This window comes from Mesocricetus auratus, unplaced genomic scaffold, assembly GCF_017639785.1.
Source record: "Mesocricetus auratus isolate SY011 unplaced genomic scaffold, BCM_Maur_2.0 Super-Scaffold_100042, whole genome shotgun sequence".
NCBI classification, from domain to species: Eukaryota; Metazoa; Chordata; class Mammalia; order Rodentia; family Cricetidae; genus Mesocricetus; species Mesocricetus auratus.
Genome location: NW_024429219.1, coordinates 7,184,902 through 7,204,029, shown reverse-complemented (window position 1 = coordinate 7,204,029; position 19,128 = coordinate 7,184,902). Strand labels below are relative to the sequence as shown.

General features: G+C 51.1%; 2 protein-coding genes across 2 annotated transcripts; both read right to left on the bottom strand.

The window, feature by feature from the left end:
- Positions 1-4,237: 4,237 nt before the first annotated feature.
- LOC106021876 (cortistatin) lies at positions 4,238-6,529 on the bottom strand. Its single transcript, XM_013119943.3, has 2 exons — positions 5,878-6,529; positions 4,238-4,510 (listed from the first exon to the last, which is right to left on the bottom strand). The coding sequence occupies exons 1-2, from the start codon at positions 5,998-6,000 to the stop codon at positions 4,301-4,303; spliced, it is 333 nt and encodes a 110-aa protein (XP_012975397.1). The 5' UTR covers positions 6,001-6,529; the 3' UTR covers positions 4,238-4,300.
- A 2,911-nt stretch (positions 6,530-9,440) lies between these two features.
- LOC101831337 (centromere protein S) lies at positions 9,441-19,128 on the bottom strand. The gene is made up of 5 exons (XM_021232582.2): positions 18,925-19,128; positions 15,467-15,590; positions 14,679-14,712; positions 11,314-11,380; positions 9,441-9,917 (listed from the first exon to the last, which is right to left on the bottom strand). Exons 1-5 carry the CDS (start codon positions 18,970-18,972, stop codon positions 9,786-9,788), a joined length of 405 nt encoding a protein of 134 aa, XP_021088241.1. The 5' UTR covers positions 18,973-19,128; the 3' UTR covers positions 9,441-9,785.

Genomic DNA, 19,128 nt, shown 5'->3' with positions numbered 1-19,128 from the left:
AACCCAAAAATCAAACCAAACCAAACCAACTAGATGCTTCCTTTCCTGGTCTGTTCCCATGGCAGACATCCCACCGTGAAGCCACTGATTGAGATATAAGGCGCGTCATCACCAAGGCTCCAGAGGCTGGCATCCTCTGCTGTCACCCCCGAAATCAAATCCTATGGAGGACCCATGGACCGTTACACTCAGTTCTTCCTCAGCAGTCAAACTACTGATGCCAAACACTGGAATTCGAATGGATGGATCAAGCTGTCCACATCTTGTTGGCACTGGCTATACCTTGACTACACCGGCTGCAGAAAGGTGTACACCTTTAATCCCAGTACTCAGGAGACACAGGCAGAAAGATCTCTTGGAGCTTGAGGCCAGCCTGGTCTACAGAGTGAGTTAAAAACAAAAACAAAAACAAAAGAAAGGCATGCTCTAAGAAAGTGTACCCAAATCCAGATGCAGGGACTTACCTCTTTACCTCTTTGCCTTTATGATTCTCTCTCTCTCTCTCTCTCTCTCTCTCTCTCTCTCTCTCTCTCTCTCTCTCTCTCTCTCTCTCTCTCTGACTGTCTCTGTCTCTCTCCCTCCCTCCCTCCCTCCTCTGTCTCTCTCTGTCTCTGTCTCCCTCCCTCCCTCCCTCCCTCCCTCTCTCTCTCTCTCTCTCTCTCTCTGACTGTCTCTGTCTCTCTCCCTCCCTCCCTCTCTCCCTCCCTCCCTCCCTACTCTCTTTCTCTCTGACTGTCTCTGTCTCTCTCCCTCCCTCCCTCCCTCCTCTCCCTCCCTCCCTCCCTCCCTCCCTCCCTCCCTCTCTCTCTCTCTCTCTCCTCGAGACAGGGTTTCACTGTGTAACGAACAGTCCTGTGCACCACCACCTCCCGGCCTCCTCTTCTCTTCATTTTTGTGTGTGTAGTAAATGTGTGCATGGGGAGGGAGCCCAGGTGTAGCTACCTGTATGGGCAGATGAGGAGGCCATGGGTTGTCTTCCTTTTACTGTCAAACTTACTTGAGACTGAGTCTCTCACTGACCCCTAAGCTGGCCATTCCAGTCACCTTAGCTAGGCACTGAGTCCCCAGGGTCTGCCTCTGACCCCAATAATGCAGTCAGGTCTCAAGTATACACTACCTCTGGTTTTTTTTTTAACATGGGTGCCAGGGATGGGGACTCAGGTCCTCGTGAGTGCAAGTACTTTACCCACTCATCATTATCAATCATGAGCACAGGAACCCAGTGTGTCCTACTAAGGGCTTCTATTGCTATGATGAGACACAGACACCGTGACCACTGTAAGTACGAGCGCTGGGATTAAAGGTGGGTACCACCACTGCCCAGCCGTGGTAACTCTTGTGAGACAGGGCTTCTCTGTGTAGCTTTGGAGCCTGTCCTGGAACTCGCTCTGGAGACCAGGCCTGCCTCTGCCTCCTGAGTGTGCCACCACCCCCACCTGGCAACTCTTATAAAGGAAAACATTTCACTGGGGTGGCTCACTTACAGCTTCAGGGGTTCAGTCCATTATCATCACGGTGGGGAACATGGCAGTGTGCGGGCAGGTACGGTGCTGGAGGAGGAGCTAAGACTCCTACATCCTGCAGGCAACAGGAAATAGACTGAGACACTGGGCGGTATCCTCAGCATAGGACACACACAACTAACAAAGTCTCCTGAACTAAGGTAGCTGCGCAGCAGGGTCACCAGCTTTATTGTGAAAGCCCACAGCCTCAAGAACAGTGCTCCAAGTAAACTTAAAACAGTAGTAGTCCTTTGTTCTAGGAAAAATTCCAAAGAATTCCTTCCAAAGAGTTTCTGGAGACTATCTGGTCTTAGGCATCTCCCACCCGATTACTGACCCCAGCAGTATCCCCGGGCGGCTGCGCAGAGACATGATGTGTCTCTTCCATCACGAGGCTGTACTCAGCTAGTAATTAGGACAGAGCTCGGCTCTGAGGACCACAGAGCCCAGTGGGCAGTCACAGCCGGGGTCTGAAACTCTACATCTCCAGCCAGCCTTGGGCCTTTCCCCATTTTGGGCTGACTCTCAGAAACTTATGCAATCCTAGAGATAGATCTGTAAGCTTTGAGTTTAGCATCTAAGGAGTTGAATCCCAGTCTCTCCACACTGAAAGATCCACCCACTGCAGTAGCCCTTAGCCCAATGCCAGTCTTCTGAAGAGGGGGGAACTGTGCAGCCCAGGCTGTCCCTGAACTCACAGCAAACCTCTTGTCTCAACCTCCTGAGGGTTGAGACTGCAGCCCTAACCTACCACACCCAGCCTCCTGTGGCCCCTCTTGGTAGTCTGCAGGATGACTCAGTGAATAAAGGCGACTGCTCCCAGGCCTAATAGTCTTAGTTTGAACCCCAGAACCAACAACACAGACCGGAAAACAGCTGTCTACAGTGATCCCAATGCCACATGCACACTGTGAGAAAAGTTTAAATTCTAGAACCTTCATCCTTGGTGTTTCTCTTAATGACTGTGGCTCAACAGTTAAAGCGTGTATAACCAGAAAGGATTTCAGTGCCATGGAGAATTAAAACATGCTAAGTATGGAAACAGCAATTTGCTCCCAGCTTCCTTGGGGAAGACCAAGATCCTGCTCAGCTGGGGGCTCAGTGGGTTGCTTGGTTTTATAGCATAGAAAACAGAACTGTCTCTCATCTAGCCATTATTCACTGGAAATTAAAATGAAAAGCTAAGACAACTGCATATAAAGCATTTCACTGGGCAAAAGTCTGTGTTAAGTTTCAAGCCCGGGACAAACATCTGAGGTGCCTACTTAACACATCAAAGCATCGGCCCCCACGTTCTCCCAGCATCCCCCTGTCCCTACCTGTTCCAGGGTGTGGCTGGCATACCTGCCCTCTTCCCCAAACTCTCTAGCCCATGGGCTGGGCTGCCCTTCCCCATGTAATCCAGGCATTTTGTACCTTCGGCCTCCTGGCTCCTGCACCTGCTCCCTCCCCCACATTGCCCAGCTCGGCCTGGCCATGTCCACTCTGGACTCCCCCAGGTGTCCCACCTGTGGCTACGCTCTCCCTTCTATCTGCAGTAAGCTTCCTCCTCCTCCACACCTAGGAGCTGCCACGTCCTTCCTTTTCTTTTCTTCCATTCACTATGGATACCGGATCTTGGCGATCCCAGTCTCAGCAGACAAGGCAAGCCAGGCATGGCGGCACACACCCCAAGTCCCAGTACACGGCAGGCAGACATAGGTGGCTCGGTGTGAGCTGGAGGCCAGCCTGGTCTGCATACCAAGTCGCAGGCCAGCAGAGGCTAGAGGGAGTGACTCCCTGCTCGGAAAGCAAGTGGAGTAGGCTGCAGGCTGGAGGGGAGCAGTGACACTCAGTGTGACCCTTTTGTTAGAAGAAGATGTCTTTCCTCACAAAGTAAAACTGAAGCTACAGCCAGGGAAAAGAAATGCAACAAATTAATATTTCTAATTAAAACTGCTGTATAGTGAGTTTGAATATAACTTTTATAAGCATGTCAGCATGGTGTCGGCTTAATAGCATAACATTAGTTTTAAAATTAATTTTAGCTAAAATATGAGATTAATCGCTGTGCTCTTTGAGCAGCATTGCCAACTTGCTGGTGAGGTTCACAGTGCTGAGGGTCAAACATGGTCCTGTGGTTGCGAGGCGAGGCTGTCAGCAGCACGGTCTCAGGCCAGAGACTCTTAAATTGGACAATTCATATTAGAAACAGCCTGGGAGACAGCTGGGTGTAATGGTGCACACTGTAATCCCAGCACTCAATAGGGGAAGACGGGGCGTGAGTTCAAGACCAAGGGGACGATATCCAAAAGCCAAAAGTAAACTGAAGATGCTGTTTGAACTGCAGCCTGAGCTGGGCGTAACCCCAGTGCTGGAGAGGTAGAGGCAGGAGGATCATCTTAAGGTCATTCCTGGATACGCAGGGAGTTTGAAGCTGGCCTGAGCTTACATATACCTTGTTGAAGAGAATTATGTGTTGTGTATGTGTGCACACACGCGAGTGTGCGTGTACACACACACACTTTTTTTTTTTTTAGCTGTTTTCAATTGAGAGAAGACAAGCCCTCACCTCCCAGCACCAGGATAGGAGCCCAATCAATGGGTCCTGCTGGAAACACTCCAGAGACCACCACCAAAGTTTGTTATTTGGAGGATTCTCTTTGGATTTTCAGTTCCTTACTTCACCTACTGCCTTTACAGAGACTTAGTAATACTGCACGGCGCGGGAAGAAAAGTTGACGTAAGAAGAAAGCTCCATGCTGCCTGACACTCTTTATTCAGACTGTGGTTGCCTCTCACAGGTGGCCAGGATGGGGTTATTTGCAAGAGGAGAAGGTTTTCCAGAAGAAGTTCTTGCAGGGCTTTTTGTCCCGGCGAGGGGGCTGCTGGAGAGGTGGGCTTTCCTGCCGCTGAGACAGCTCGCTGGCATCTGCTCCGATGGGGGCACTGGAGCTGGCTTGGGAGGTCCACTCATGCCACCAGGCAAGGAAAGTCAGGAGGCCATTTCCCTTGCCTTCTGCAGCACCCTGTGTTTTCAGAGAAGCAATGACAAAGGACAGCAAAGCAACCTATGGACTCACGCAGCATGCGGAGATGCTCGCCCTCCCTGCCAGAAAGCAAGCTGCTCCTCCACAAACCACATTTCCCTCTAAGGCTGAGTCTGAAAATCGCAGAGAAACTGCTCTGCAAAGGGAAAACAGACAAGTTAAAAAAAAAAAGTTATAATTTGGCCAGCCAGGCATGGTAGCGCGGGCCTTCCTCAGCACTCGTGAGCAACGGCAGATGGATTGTTGTGAGTTCAAGGCTAGCCAGTGCTCCTTGTCTCAAAATACAGATAAATTGCTACCTCTACCTTAAATCTTTGCTGATGTCCTCAGCTATGAGAGTAGGAAATCTTCTAAGGTGACTGACAGCTCAGATGCCCTCTTCAGACATCCTCCTGGATGCTCAGAAAGGCGAACAGACTGAGATGCTAAAGGCTGGTCTTTCAAACTCCTTGGGAAGCTTCTAGGAGCATTCTGATGATAAATGACCTGCCTGAAACTCATCTGGTAATTTCAGAGAAAAATCCGTTTCTAATGGTCAACTTTATGTACTCTTTCTTGGAACTTTTTCAAAATTGAAAAAAAAAAGAGAAAGTAAATCATTTGATGAAATTATAAATTTATACCACAGAGAATGGGATGATAGGAATTAATGTGAGTGAGTGAATGAGAGCATAGCTGTGTTCATAAATTAAGGCTCTGGGAGTCTGTGTGACCAATAACGGCAGGAGCTGGTCCACAAGTGCACTGTGACAGCCAGAAGTCCAGCCAAAGCAGATGCCAGCGGAGAGGAAGGAGCCCCGAACAGACACAGGTCGGACAGGTGAGAGCAAAGGGAAGGCCAGTGGACCAGTGGTCTGAATGGGACATTGTAGTGTCCTGGGGTTGCATACACGTGTACAGACACACACCTGGACACACACACACACACACACACACACACACACACACACACACTGTAGTGTCCTGGGGTTGCATACTCGTGTAGTACACAGACACACAGACACACACACACTGTAGTGTCCTGGGGTTGCATATACGTGTACACAGACACAGACACAGACACAGACACAGACACACAGACACACAGACACACACACACTGTAGTGTCCTGGGGTTGCATACACATATACAGACACACACACAGATATACACACACAGACACAGACACACACACACACACACACTGTAGTGTCCTGGGATTGCATACACGTGTACAGACATACACACAGACATACACACACACACACATACACGTGTGCATGCAGGGTCAGTCACTGAGTGATCAGAATGCCAAGAATAGAAAGAAACAGCAGTCTAGCCTACGCAAGAGTAGGGACTGTACTCACCACGCTCTCCTGGCCAGTGGGACCACTCTCCAGCGGAAGGGCAGAGGCTGAGGTCCCCCAGAGCAGCAGCAGCAGTAGCCCGAAGGCCGACAGCCACTTGTGTCCGGCACTGCAGCCACCCATCGTTTTTGGCAGTCCTTAAGTCGGCACTCTGCGGATGAGGGTCTCCCTTTGGAGCCTTGGTATTTTAAGCTCCAGGGCCAGCTGTTTTGGGGTCTGCACATGTCCATTGAAAACTTGCACGCCTCTCTACAGTCATGCGGTGACGCACGAGCTGGAGCAATCAGTTCTCACAAAATCATTTGTGAGGTTGGATTTAGCCCCTTAATTAAAGACTCGGGACTTTTCCTGGGCTTAGAGTGAATCTGCTCTTATTTTAGAACTCGAGCGTACTTGCTGTGAGGAAGTTCTGCTTCCTTGCAATTGTGCCTACAGCAAGCAGGAAGCCATTAGAACAAAGCCAAGCGATTTAACAGAATGGGAAATTAGGCTGGGGTAAAAAGCTTAGGATGTGGGATCTGACCCATATGAAAGCCAGGAGGAGGGCTGGGCTGCAACTCAGCACAGCACAGCACGTGCTTGTCATGTGTGAGGCTCGGGGTTCCGTCGTCAGCACCAAAAACCAAGTATGTCCGAGAAGTATGTCCGAACTGCTGCTATAAGCAAAAGAAACTTGGTGCAGCAAAGACTCAGGAGCAGAGGACAGCACCAGGGCTTCACCCATCACAAGGATGAACCGAGAGCTTGTCCCAGCACGACCCTCTGCCAGGGCCAAACCTTCATCTCACTGAAGGATGGATGCGGATGCAGAAGACCTAGGAGAACCAAGGGTCTTCTGCATCACGGTGGCACTGGACCATAGTTCATGGTCTAGGGCTTTCCAAACTCCCCATGTTAGCAAACGGTATGGTTTTTGTTTTTTGTTTTTTAATTAGGCCAGTGCGATGGTTCAGCAGGTAAGTCTATCACCAAGCCTGATGGCCTGTCAATCCCCTGGGACCAGCACAGTGGGGGAGAACTGATTCTTTCAACTTGTCATGAGTATGCATACCATAGTATACACATGTGCCCACACCTTTAATTGCAGCACTTGGAAATAAACGCCTTATTCTAAGATTGGAGGTACTTATTATTTTGGCCCAAAAAAGGAATTGCCAGCACTCGGGAGGCAGAGATAGGTGAAGTTCAAGGCCAGCCTGGTCTACAGGACAGCCAGGGCTACATAGTGAGCCTGTCTCAACAACAGAAACAGAATCTCCATGTTATAGGGTCAGCAAGATGTCTCGGTGCGTGAAGCAATTGCTGTACAAACCCAATAACCTGAGCGCCATCCCTGGGACCCACATGGCAGTGAAAGGTGAGGACACACTCAGCTGCACAATCAGGGCGAGAACACACTCACTGCACAATCAATCAGGGCGAGGACACACTCACTGCACAATCAGGGCGAGGACACACTCACTGCACAATCAGGGTGAGGACACACTCACTGCACAATCAATCAGGGCGAGGACACACTCACTGCACAATCAATCAGGGCGAGGACACACTCACTGCACAATCAATCAGGGCGAGGACACACTCACTGCACAATCAATCAGGGCGAGGACACACTCACTGCACAATCAATCAGGGCGAGGACACACTCACTGCACAATCAGGGTGAGAACACACTCACTGTACAATCAATCAGGGTGAGAACACACTCACTGCACAATCAGGGCGAGGACACACTCACTGCACAATCAATCAGGGTGAGAACACACTCACTGCACAATCAATCAGGGTGAGAACACACTCACTGCACAATCAATCAGGGCGAGGACACACTCACTGCACAATCAGGGCGAGGACACACTCACTGCACAATCAGGGCGAGAACACACTGCACAATCAGGGTGAGAACACACTCACTGCACAATCAGGGTGAGGACACACTCACTGCACAATCAGGGCGAGAACACACTGCACAATCAGGGTGAGAACACACTCACTGCACAATCAGGGTGAGAACACACTCACTGCACAATCAATCAGGGCGAGGACACACTCACTGCACAATCAGGGTGAGAACACACTCACTGTACAATCAATCAGGGTGAGAACACACTCACTGCACAATCAGGGCGAGGACACACTCACTGCACAATCAATCAGGGTGAGAACACACTCACTGCACAATCAATCAGGGTGAGAACACACTCACTGCACAATCAATCAGGGCGAGGACACACTCACTGCACAATCAGGGCGAGGACACACTCACTGCACAATCAGGGCGAGAACACACTGCACAATCAGGGTGAGAACACACTCACTGCACAATCAATCAGGGCGAGGACACACTCACTGCACAATCAGGGCGAGGACACACTCACTGCACAATCAGGGTGAGGACACACTCACTGCACAATCAATCAGGGCGAGGACACACTCACTGCACAATCAATCAGGGCGAGGACACACTCACTGCACAATCAATCAGGGCGAGGACACACTCACTGCACAATCAGGGTGAGAACACACTCACTGTACAATCAATCAGGGTGAGAACACACTCACTGCACAATCAGGATGAGGACACACTCACTGCACAATCAATCAGGGTGAGAACACACTCACTGCACAATCAATCAGGGTGAGTACACACTCACTGCACAATCAGGGCGAGGACACACTCACTGCACAATCAGGGCGAGGACACACTCACTGCACAATCAGGCTGCAGCACACGCGTGTCCCTCCCCCAGATACCTTTTTTTTAACTAAGGGTGCATGTGGATTGAAATGTACCAAGTGTAAGATGCCCTTTTTTTGTGTAGGTTACCGTTACCATCTGAGAAACCTGTACTTGGCCAGCTGAGAGCCCACCACTTCCCCCAAGACAGTGACAGTGCTCTTCATGGGTCCTCGGTTCAGAATTGTGGGGACAAATGCACAACCCCTTCATAGACAGACTTGAAAAACCCACCTCAGTCCACTAGAGACCACCACGATCCAAGGAAGGCTCACACCTAAAACAAACTGCAGAGCAGACGGCTTCTTCTGGAAGATCATGTCCCTATTCAACTTCTGGGAGTCTTCCAGCATGGGATTCAACTCAAGTCACCTTGCTTGGCAAATGCCCTTACCTGCTGGCCCCAGGAAAGCCTCTGTACCCCTACTACTCTAAGGAAAGAGCAGGCCCTGATCGCCTAGGCATCCCGTAGGACACCAGCTCACAGCACCACAAGTGTTTCACTGTGACTCCCTCCTCAAGCAAACTTCTGCTCAGGAAAGGCTTAATTACAAAATAGAGAAGTCACACAAACTGTGTTTCTGAGAAAGAAAAAAGCCATCGTTAAAGAATAAGAAATTCTAAGGCTGGAGAGATGGCTCAGTGGTTAAAGAGCATTGGCTGCTCTTCCAGAGTCCTGAGTTCAATTCCTAGCACTCATATGGTCTGATGCTCTCTTCTGGCATAAAGGCATACATGCAGATAGAGGGGGAAAAAAGAAATCCATCACCACCTTTCACTGATGATCAAGGGGTCACGGGTCTGAAAGAACCTTAGGAGCCAGAGCTAAGTAAACAGAGCTTTACTCACCATTCAGAGAGTCATTTGGCCTAGGAAATAAACAGTGAGAGATTATGCTTGTCCCCAAACACACAGCATGTCTAACTGCTAGCACGCTGTCAGCCTCAGCCGCTAAGCCACATCATGCCATCCCAACAGCACGGCCTTTCCATGCAGACGAAAGCACAGGCAGCTCTGCGGGGATTCCCGGCTCTTTCAGCCGTATCCGATGTCTTGAAGTGGGTAGCGTGAAAGCCTTGAAACATCTTTCCTTGTCCATCAGACCGCCCCTGGTGGTGTGTGCTTCTTCATGCTCAAACTGCTGGTGTCTCAAGGGGCCAGGACATAACTGTCACTGCTCACCCACATCAACATCGGGCTCCAAGGAGTCCTTGTTCCCATCCTCTGGCTTCCTTTTCTTCTTGGCCTTTCGCTCTAGGTTAAGCTGAGCAATCTCTTCATTTTTCTCGGTGATGTATTTTAGCTATGTACATACACAAAAAGCAAAACTATATTTAAGCCTTTCAATCTGTCTGTAAACTATTTTATTATTTATTTATTTTTGGTTTTTCGAGACAGGGTTTCTCTGTATTGTTTTGGAGGCTGTCGGTCCAGCCTGGCCTTGAACTCACAGAGATCCGCCTGCCTCTGCCTCCCGAGTGCTGGGATTAAAGGCGTGCACCATCAACGCCTGGCCTGTAAACTATTTTATAAACCTAAAAAAAAATCGCAGTAACTTATGCCTTCTCTAATATTCCAGAAGAACTGATTGGAAATTCATTGGCCGAGCTGTTTATCAGCTCTAAAACTGCCCTGGAGATGGAGACTGACACGGCTCAGAGTCAAGTCCCTGCTCTCGTGGAGAGGTCTCACAGGAAGGCCCAGACCCAGCAGGGTCACAGCATTAAGCCACAGTCAGGTGACCACCTCTAAGTGTCAAGTTTCTTTCTTCACCTAGAAAATGACAGCTTGGTCAAAATGATGTTTTAGATGTGGGAAAAAAAAGGAAAAAGAAATTGTGCTCTCATTTGCATAACCAATCTTACAGACTTCCATCCATGCCCGGCCATCAGAACTGCGGGTACGGTTGGGGGGCACACCTGTAATCCAGGCTACCAGGACACGGACACAGGAGGAGGGTCTCATGTTCAAAGCCTGCCTAGGCTAAAAAGTCAAGTTCAAGACTAACCCGTATATTCAGCGTGACCCTTGCTTTACCTCAAAACAAGAAATGGGACTGGAGAGACGGCTCAATGGTTAAGAACACCCGTTACTCTCTCAGGGGACCCAGTTTTGACTCCCAACACCCACCCTGCGGCTCACAACCACCTGTTAACTCCAGTTCCAGCATGTCTGACTCTCTTCTGACCTCAAAGGGCACCAGGCAAGCACATGGTAGATATGCTTACACGCAGGCCTAACACGTGCACACAGAAAATAATCAACTTTAAAACCAAGAAGCAGAAAAAGAAAGGGGGTACAGTGCAGCGGTATAGCGCTTATCCAGCATGCTTAAGGCCCTACTTTCAATCCTAGCATGAAGTGGGGCGGGGTGGGTACCACAAGGAAACCATCCCCATAGACTAACCCACGACTAGTCTGTGACATCATGCTGCAATGAAACATGGGACCAAAGTTTTGAGATATTACTAAAAAGGTAAATTATGGCATCCAGAGAGAGCTGATTAGAAAATTTCAAATTGGCCGTGCAAGATCCATCATAAAGAAAGGCGGACTATAAATCACACGCAGGTCTGAACGGTTCAACCATCTCCAGTTTTTAATGCAAGGTGCCCTGGAGAATAACTACACGCCTTCGAGTGATTAATTGGGAATAATGTATTCCGGTGGGGAGGGGCGAGAAAAGATTCATCTCTCACCAGTGAATTACTCCGCCTGGCTAAGAGCTTCACGTCTTCTGTGGTAATCGTGCTTCTTTTAGCATGTCTGCGGAAAGGGCAGAAGCGAGTCACCGAAATGTTTGCTGCTGAGGTGCTGATGACATATAGAAGTCCCGGGCAGACTTCAGAGGAGCAAGGAGGCCTAAGTGGTCCACGCCGTCAGATTCATGCCATTGGGCAACAACGACAGAAAAGTGAGTGAGGGTCCCAGCCAGGCACCAACTCCACAGAGGACACGGAAGTGAGAACCAAATGTGCTGGAGGGCAAAGAAGGGGCTAGAAGCCAGCTGAAGTCACCCTTGCTGTTGCGGTCGTCTGTGTGACGACAGACCACAACGCCAGGTGAGTACACAACACCGGTGAAGAGAAAGCAGCCCACGGTAGGACACAAGACCACACCACCCTGGGTGCTGGCTCCTGGAGCTCCTGTCCAGACTCAATTACAGACAAAGCACATGCGGCTCCTCCTGGAACACTTCCCTGTAAGCTCTGCGCACACACACAGACACACACACGCACACAGACATACACAGACACACACACACACACACACACACGCACACAGACATAGACAGACACACACACACCACAGACATAGACACACACACCTCCTGGAACACTTCCCTGTAAGCTCTGCGCACACACGCATGCACACACACACAGACATACACAGACACACACACACACACAGACACACACAGACATACACAGACACACACACACCTCCTGGAACACTTCCCTGTAAGCTCTGCGCACACACGCATGCACACACACACAGACATACACAGACACACACACAGACACACACAGACATACACAGACACACACACACACACACACGAACTGCTTTTTAAACTGGTTCTGCCTCCTGCTCCCAGCTTGGACCCAGGTCCTCAATGTCCTTCTCCAACCTTCACTAGGAAAGGAGGGGGCTGCAGAGAGGACTGCTCCCTGCTCTTACAGAGGACGGAATATAACTCCAGCTCCAAGGGACCCGCTGTCCTCCTTTGGACTCTGTGGGCACTCCTACTCATGACTACATATACACAGACATCCACATGATGTATCTGTAGCAAAAGATACCTGAGATAATAAGCTATGCTATTATTACTCTGATTATATCCTTTCCCACTATTACTAACTTCTAAGAACTTCGCAGGCAGAAATAGCTAGAACTGCGTCCTTAATAACGAGCTCAGGGGTGGGCACCGATCAGTCCTCACGGATGTCGGCTCACTCAGGTAAAGACAAGTCACACAACAATCACACTCCACTTAATGACCAGACTCATTCTCAATGCCCGGCTAAATGTGTTCACTCCATGTGTCATTTCATCCTAACAGACAACAGTACTTGTATGAGAACATACACTTTAAGATTAGAAGAGGGTTCCAGGCTAGCCTGATCTCCTCTACAGAATGAGTTCCAGGCCAGCCAGGACTAGACAGAGAAAACCTGTCTTTTTTATTACACCCCTCACCCTCCCAGAAACCCTGTCTTGAAACCAAAGCAAAACAAGATTAAAAGAGGCTGATACAGTGTCTCACTCTTAAAGAACCCAGGCTGGCCTCAAACTGGCAATCCCCCTGCCTCTGCCTCCAGAGTGCATGAATCACCAGGCTTGGCTTCAGCCTTCTCAGGATTTTCTTGTCACAGGAAAAAAGCAAACAAAACCCAAAAATGAAAACTAAAGGAAAGAAATGAGTATACAGCCTTTTCACCACTTGGAGTGACCATTTGGGGGAGTTTGTGACACAGCTGACACCCTCACCTCTCAGTGTGTACCTGGTATGAGTGTCAATTTTAATGTTCTCACCGTCCCGCTGGAGGAGCAGGTATGCTGCACACCTACCATTGCTGTCCTACCAGAAACTTCCCCAGGCAAGTCCCGACTCTAGCAAATTACTTCAAGGAAAAGACTAATGTTTACATAGGCTTCGTGTTGTGAGTCAGAAGGGGGCACCAGACCCTCGGGAACTGCAGTCCCAGATGGTTGTGAGCTACTGCGTGGGTGCCAAGAATCAGATGTGGAGACAAGGCTGTCTTGTGGGCGTAGGCGTCCCTGTACCACGAGGGCCTGGTGCCTGAGGAGGTTAAGGAGAGGGTGTTGGAACCCCCGGAACTGAGTTGTTAGTAGTTGTGAGTCACCGTGTGGGTCTGGAGTTGAACTCTGTCTGGTCCTCCGTAAGAACAAGTGCTCTTAGCCATCTCTCCAGCCCCAGTTTCTGGATTTTTTTTTTTGGACAAAAGCTTCAGTATGTAGCCAGGCCAGTCAAGTCTTGAGCCTGGACTCCTGGTCTCACTTCCCAAGCGCCAAGATTACAGGCGTGCCCCACCTGTGTTAATATTTAAGATATTTAAAAAGTCACTGACTTCCACGGCTAACACAGGAAGGGTCAGTGAAGGTGATAAATGCTTCATGGGACTTGGGGCGGGGCACACGTAAGCAGCAGCTGAATGAGCTATCAGCATCCCGTAATAGTAACTCGTCCCTCTCAGCTGAGCTGATGACGCCAAGCAGTTTTTTTTTTTTTTTTTTTTTGGTTTTTCGAGACAGGGTTTCTCTGTGGTCCTGGACGCTAAGCAGTTTTTAGGGTCTGGTAATGCATACCAGGAAGGCGAAGATTTAGAGGCCCCCCGGGAGCCCACTGCTTTAATCCACAGAAAATGTTCATCCCAGAACCTGAGTGCAGGAGAGCAAGGTGAGGAGTGTGGCTTAGAAACTGCGGGGTCACAGGCAAAGGACGCAAAAGCCCTTTCAGGCCTCAGCCATTCCAAGGGCTGCACGAAAGCAAAGCTTTCCAATTCCCCGAGGTGCTAATTGAGGAGACCACATAAATCACCTGTAAGAGCCCGGGCCTCGCCGGCTGAAAGCAAGCCTCCCCCACCTCTCAGGGAAATTATGTCTTCCTCATAGCAAATATGGAATAAAGGCCCCTGCCTGTCAGTCTCCGTACACCTGCAGGCAATCAGGGCTGCGGCACTATGGGCCCTCTCCACGGAGGGCCCGACCCCCCAACTTCCCAGAAGATCCTGAACAATCAAGCCTTCCCCAAGAAACAGTTTTTAAAACAGGCAGCCACGCGCTGCAGATCTGACCCTGGAGATGCAATCCAGACCTTTGCCGGTGAGAGCCTGGTAACTTGGAGACCTTCAAAGGACTCGGAAGTACCAGACCATCCGAACTGACGTGTTCAGACCAGATGTTAGCTCCCCACAGCATCCACCGTCATCAGTCACGAGCCCCCAGAAAACAAGGCGTCACAGAGCCCCTGAAATACACCACCAGATGGGGACAGTGACGTCAGCAGACCTCACATTACACAGCCAACTCCTCTACCCACCTGGCAAACATTTCAAGGTCTTTGGCAAAATTTTCTGAAAGAGAGCAGAAAAAAATAGATTTCAGCTGGGTTATTTCCACCTTCATAAGGAGTGAAACATTGGCTTCTGGTTGCCATAGAGACTGGGCAAGCCTTGAAGGTGAGCAAAGGCACCCAGGCTAAGAGCCACCCCAGGCTAAGAGCCACCAGCCTTTTTTTCCCTTGGGATAGGGTTTCTGTGTGTGACACTGCTGTCCTTGATTGTCCAGGCTGGCCTTGAACTCAGAGATCTGCCTGCCTCTGCCCCCTGAGTGCTGGGGTTAGAGGTGTGCATGTGCCTGGCACCACCAGCTTTTTAAAATCATGGCCTCACCCCATCCTTCCTAGCACCCTGCACTCTCCTCACAAGCCTCGTCCTGTGATGACACCCTCGGCAGCTAAAATCTGCTCCAAGTTATAGCTGGTAAGGACACTAATTTTCTCTTGCGTCAAGCAGGTGCCAGCATCCCTGGCTCAGCTGTCACATGCACTGTGGAGAGCATGGAAGTGTCACAGGGCACTGCAATGGAAAGTGCCCAATGTTCCCGTCACCATGGCCATCTAAACAGGAGACCTAACAGTCTTTCCCAAACAACACCCAAAGCTGACAGCCATGAGGTGATCAGGGATACTGTGGCCAGGGGCTGTGTGTGTGTGTGTGTGTGTGTGTGTGTGTGTGTGTGTTTGTGCAGGGGCGAGACACACCACAGCTCCTACCCACACTGGCCCCGGGCAAATCCCACAGAGAGAGAAAGGCAGTGGCCTCGTACCGCACTGTCGAAAAGTCACCTCCGAGATGGCTGCAATGGTCTGCTTGCTGAACTGCACCTGCTTATCCGACGCAACTTCCTGGCAAAGACAGCCGACGGTGTAGTGAACTGCAGCCTTCAGCCTCTGTGGGGAGATTAAAGTCCCTTCAGGGGCTGCAAGCAAGCGCTCACACACATCTTGACGTCTAAGACCAGGAGAGGGGCCGCCCAGTCTAATTCCTGCAGTGCATTCCATCACGGCTGAGTGACACCTAGGTACACTTGTCAGTTAATGACACCCTCTGGAGGGTGACTTGGGGGGGACATGACTTTCCAGCTAATGGTTATGATTTAGGTCACATAAAGATAAGAAACCATGATGGCCAGCAAGGGGAAATGACACCAGCACTTGCTGAACCCTTCAGCTACCGTCCAGTCCCTGCTCATCAAGGGCCATCTGGGGAGTACAATGAGAAACCAGGTTGCCGCCTTAAAATGGCTAACCAAAGACAGACAGACAGGTCCCGCCCTCCTGTTCCAAGTCCCTAGCAGCCTCAGCCTCCATGCACAGGTGACAGGACACTACCAGGACGGGCTGATGACCACACACCTGGCCACCCTTACATTCAGTGGGTTGCAAGCCACATCACCTGCCTTCCTGCCCATCAGGAGTGCCCCCACCCCGCCCACCCCCACCTTTTTGCCAGTGCTAGGGATCAAACCAGAACCTCACATGCTGGACAAATACCCCCACTAAGTCACACCCTAGTCCTCAGAAACCCCTTTAAGAACTGAAAAGCCTCACTCTTTCCTAGGCAGACGTGGCAAGGAGAAGCAGCTCAGGGCAAGCTCCGCAGCAGCCCCGTGCTGACTCCACTGACGTGTGAGCCCCTTCCCTGGGGAGGTGTAAACCACCATCTACCCCTCCTCACAGGGCACCAGCAAAACCAAGTACTGCCCACCCATGTCTAACCTGGAGACCCAATGTGTTTACTGGGCACACCCACAGAGCAGGGTGACCCCAAAGCAGCCACAGGACCCTTAAGGCCTTTTCAGGGGTGGGTGTGGCTGGGGACAGTACGCCAGAACCCATCTGGCTCTGGGAAGTCTCGTCTGCCTCTGTGGCTGGTCCATCTTCCTCTCTCCATGCCTTAGACCTTGGAGACTCTAAACTCAAGGGCAGGACCCTGTCTACCTTGTTCCATGCAGTCTACACGCCAAGAATGCGGTTGAGTGGGCGCTCGGGTCCTCACAGGTACCTCAGAGCAAGGTGCAAATGTGAGCTCACCTTTTGTTTTGTTTTGTTTTTTCGAGACAGGGTTTCTCTGTGTAGCCCTGGCTGTCCTGGCACTCGCTCTGTAGACCAGACTGGCCTTGAACTCACAGAGATCCACCTGCCTCTGCCCCCTGAGTGTTGGGACTAAAGGTGTGCACCACCAACGCCCGGCTTGAGCTCATCCTTACAGCCTCAATTAATCAGTAAGCATTTACTGTCTAAGAGCTAGACTTTGCTCTCAGAGCTGAAAACACAGAAACAAAAAGGCCCAGCAATATAGTTCAGGGGCAGAGTGCCTGCCTGGCATGCACCAGGCACCGAGTTTGATCCCTAGCATATCACACAACAAAAGGAACAACAATAAAATTAAGTAAAAATAAAAACCGGACTTCCAGATGTGGCGGTATGTGCCTTTAATTCCAGAATTTGGGAGGCAGGGGCAAGGGGATCTCTGTGATTCCCAGGCTAGCCAGGGTCACACAGTAAGCCGTGTCCTAAAAAGATAAGGGAGTATGTGTGGCACAAAGGACTATGGATGGATAAAGGTGCTTGCTACCAACCCCGCCAGCCCAACCCCTGAAAGCTATCCTCTGAGAGTACCCCATCAAAATAAATCATGAAAAGAAGAGTATAATAAGAACCATGGTCCCTTCTCTCCCACCCAACCTTGACCTTTAATGCACTCTTCAAAACTGTCAGCGTCACAGACAACAATTGCAGCCCAATCCTTGATCTGACCCTAGATGAAGGAGAAAGGAGAACTAAATCTTCAGGACAAATGGAGACATTTGACCTACACGGGCTGTACATCCAACTATGGAATTCCATTCAAGTTAGACTTCCCAGCTGTTCCAGGCCTGGAGGCTCCTGCCTGTCATCCCAGCGTGTGGGAGGTACACACAGATCAGACGTTCAAGGCCAGCGAGAGCAAAGGGAGACCCAGTCTCCAAACAACTAAACAAACACCAGGAAGACGTAGGGACAGGACACCCTACCTTGTCTGTCTGCAGGAGATGCGTGCTGAAATACACCACCCTGAACTTGACCTGTTCGTCCCAATGTAACACTGGCTAGCCTGGGACTCGGAGATCTGCCTGCCTCTGCCTCAGCCTCTGCCTCTGCCTCCCTAGGGCTCAGACCAAAGACTAGCACCACCATGCCTGGCTTCATCTGAACCTAGAGCCTCCAGCAGGCAGACACGGCTGGCAGCCCACCTCTAAGCAGGGTCAGGGCTTCAACACTTAAATAGGAGCCAACTACCTGAGAACAGCGCTTGCTACAAATGAAGCCAAGAAGCAGGCAGCTGCTGGAACTCAGAGCTCGCTAAGAAAGCCCAGCCTTAGCTCGCCGTCATCTCCAGCTGAGACTACTGCCACCGGGGTCTCGTTCTGCACCTCCAGGCAGCTCTGATTCCCCAAGCAACTGAATACTGGCTCTGACACCACCCCGAGAGGTAGTTATTCCTACCCCAGCTTTGTGCCACAGCAAGCAGAAGCTTGAGGACCAGAGATCACAAGCCACGCCAGAGGGTGGATTCGGGGCAGCCTGCGGGCGCTGAGTCCCGGCTCTGCAGCGCCGCTCTCTCCCTCTCTTGGCACGGAGCAGAGAGCATCTCTCAGGTCCCTCGGGGACTTTCACTGTGCAGAGTCTCTCTGGCTCTTTACTCCTAGGCTGGCCTAAGGCTCGGAGATCTGTTTGCTCTGACTCCCGGGTGCAGGGATAAAAGGCCCGAGCCCCGACGCCCTCTCTTGCTGTGTGAGTAGCTAACTGATCTGAAACTCACAATCCTCCTGCCTCCGCTTCTGAACCAACCCCAGTCCCTCCTCTCCCTCTCTGCGGTGTTGTCTCCCCTCACCCCGCCCCACCCCACCCCCAGTCTCCTTTTGGTTGGCCTCGAACTCGATTTGTCGCCGGAGATGACACAGCGCTGGGATGAGAGTCGTTCGCCGCCAGGCTCGGATTGTGCGGCGCTGGGACTCGAACCCACGGCTTCGCGCACGCTGTGCACTCTGCCAGCTACGCCACATCTCCTCCCTTTGGCGCCCACATCCCACCCTCAGCCCTGGGAAAGTCGGGGACACAGGAGAAGCGGGAAGAAGCCGCGAGGCTCCCAGGCGCTAACACCCCCCCCCCCGCCGCCCTAGCAACCCAGTGACGCGGAGACGGTGGACTTGGGCCTTTCCCTCCCCCGTTTATTTCCTACCTGCCGCTGACAGAATCGCTGCTGCTCCTCAGCGCCCACCTCCTCCATCACCGCGGAGCGCCCCGCGCAGGCGAGCCACTGTCGAGTCAGATTTTCCCGCTCTACGTCCGCGACGGGCTGCGCAGAGGGTCAAAGCGCGAAGCGCCTCCTCCCCGGTCCCGCGCGCGCCCCCTGGCGTCAGCTCGCGGAAGGGTCTTGCGGGCA

Excerpts from the sequence above, each read along its gene's own strand:
- LOC106021876 (XM_013119943.3), bottom strand. The coding sequence starts at position 6,000 with ATGGGTGGCTGCAGTGCCGGACACAAGTGGCTGTCGGCCTTCGGGCTA. Across the intron at positions 4,511-5,877 it reads CCACTGGCCAGGAGAGCGTG|GGTGCTGCAGAAGGCAAGGG; the intron begins GTGAGTACAGTC and ends CTGAAAACACAG.
- LOC101831337 (XM_021232582.2), bottom strand. The coding sequence starts at position 18,972 with ATGGAGGAGGTGGGCGCTGAGGAGCAGCAGCGATTCTGTCAGCGGCAG. Across the intron at positions 14,713-15,466 it reads GGTGACTTTTCGACAGTGCG|AAAATTTTGCCAAAGACCTT; the intron begins GTACGAGGCCAC and ends GCTCTCTTTCAG. Across the intron at positions 9,918-11,313 it reads CCAGGCGGAGTAATTCACTG|CTAAAATACATCACCGAGAA; the intron begins GTGAGAGATGAA and ends GTATGTACATAG.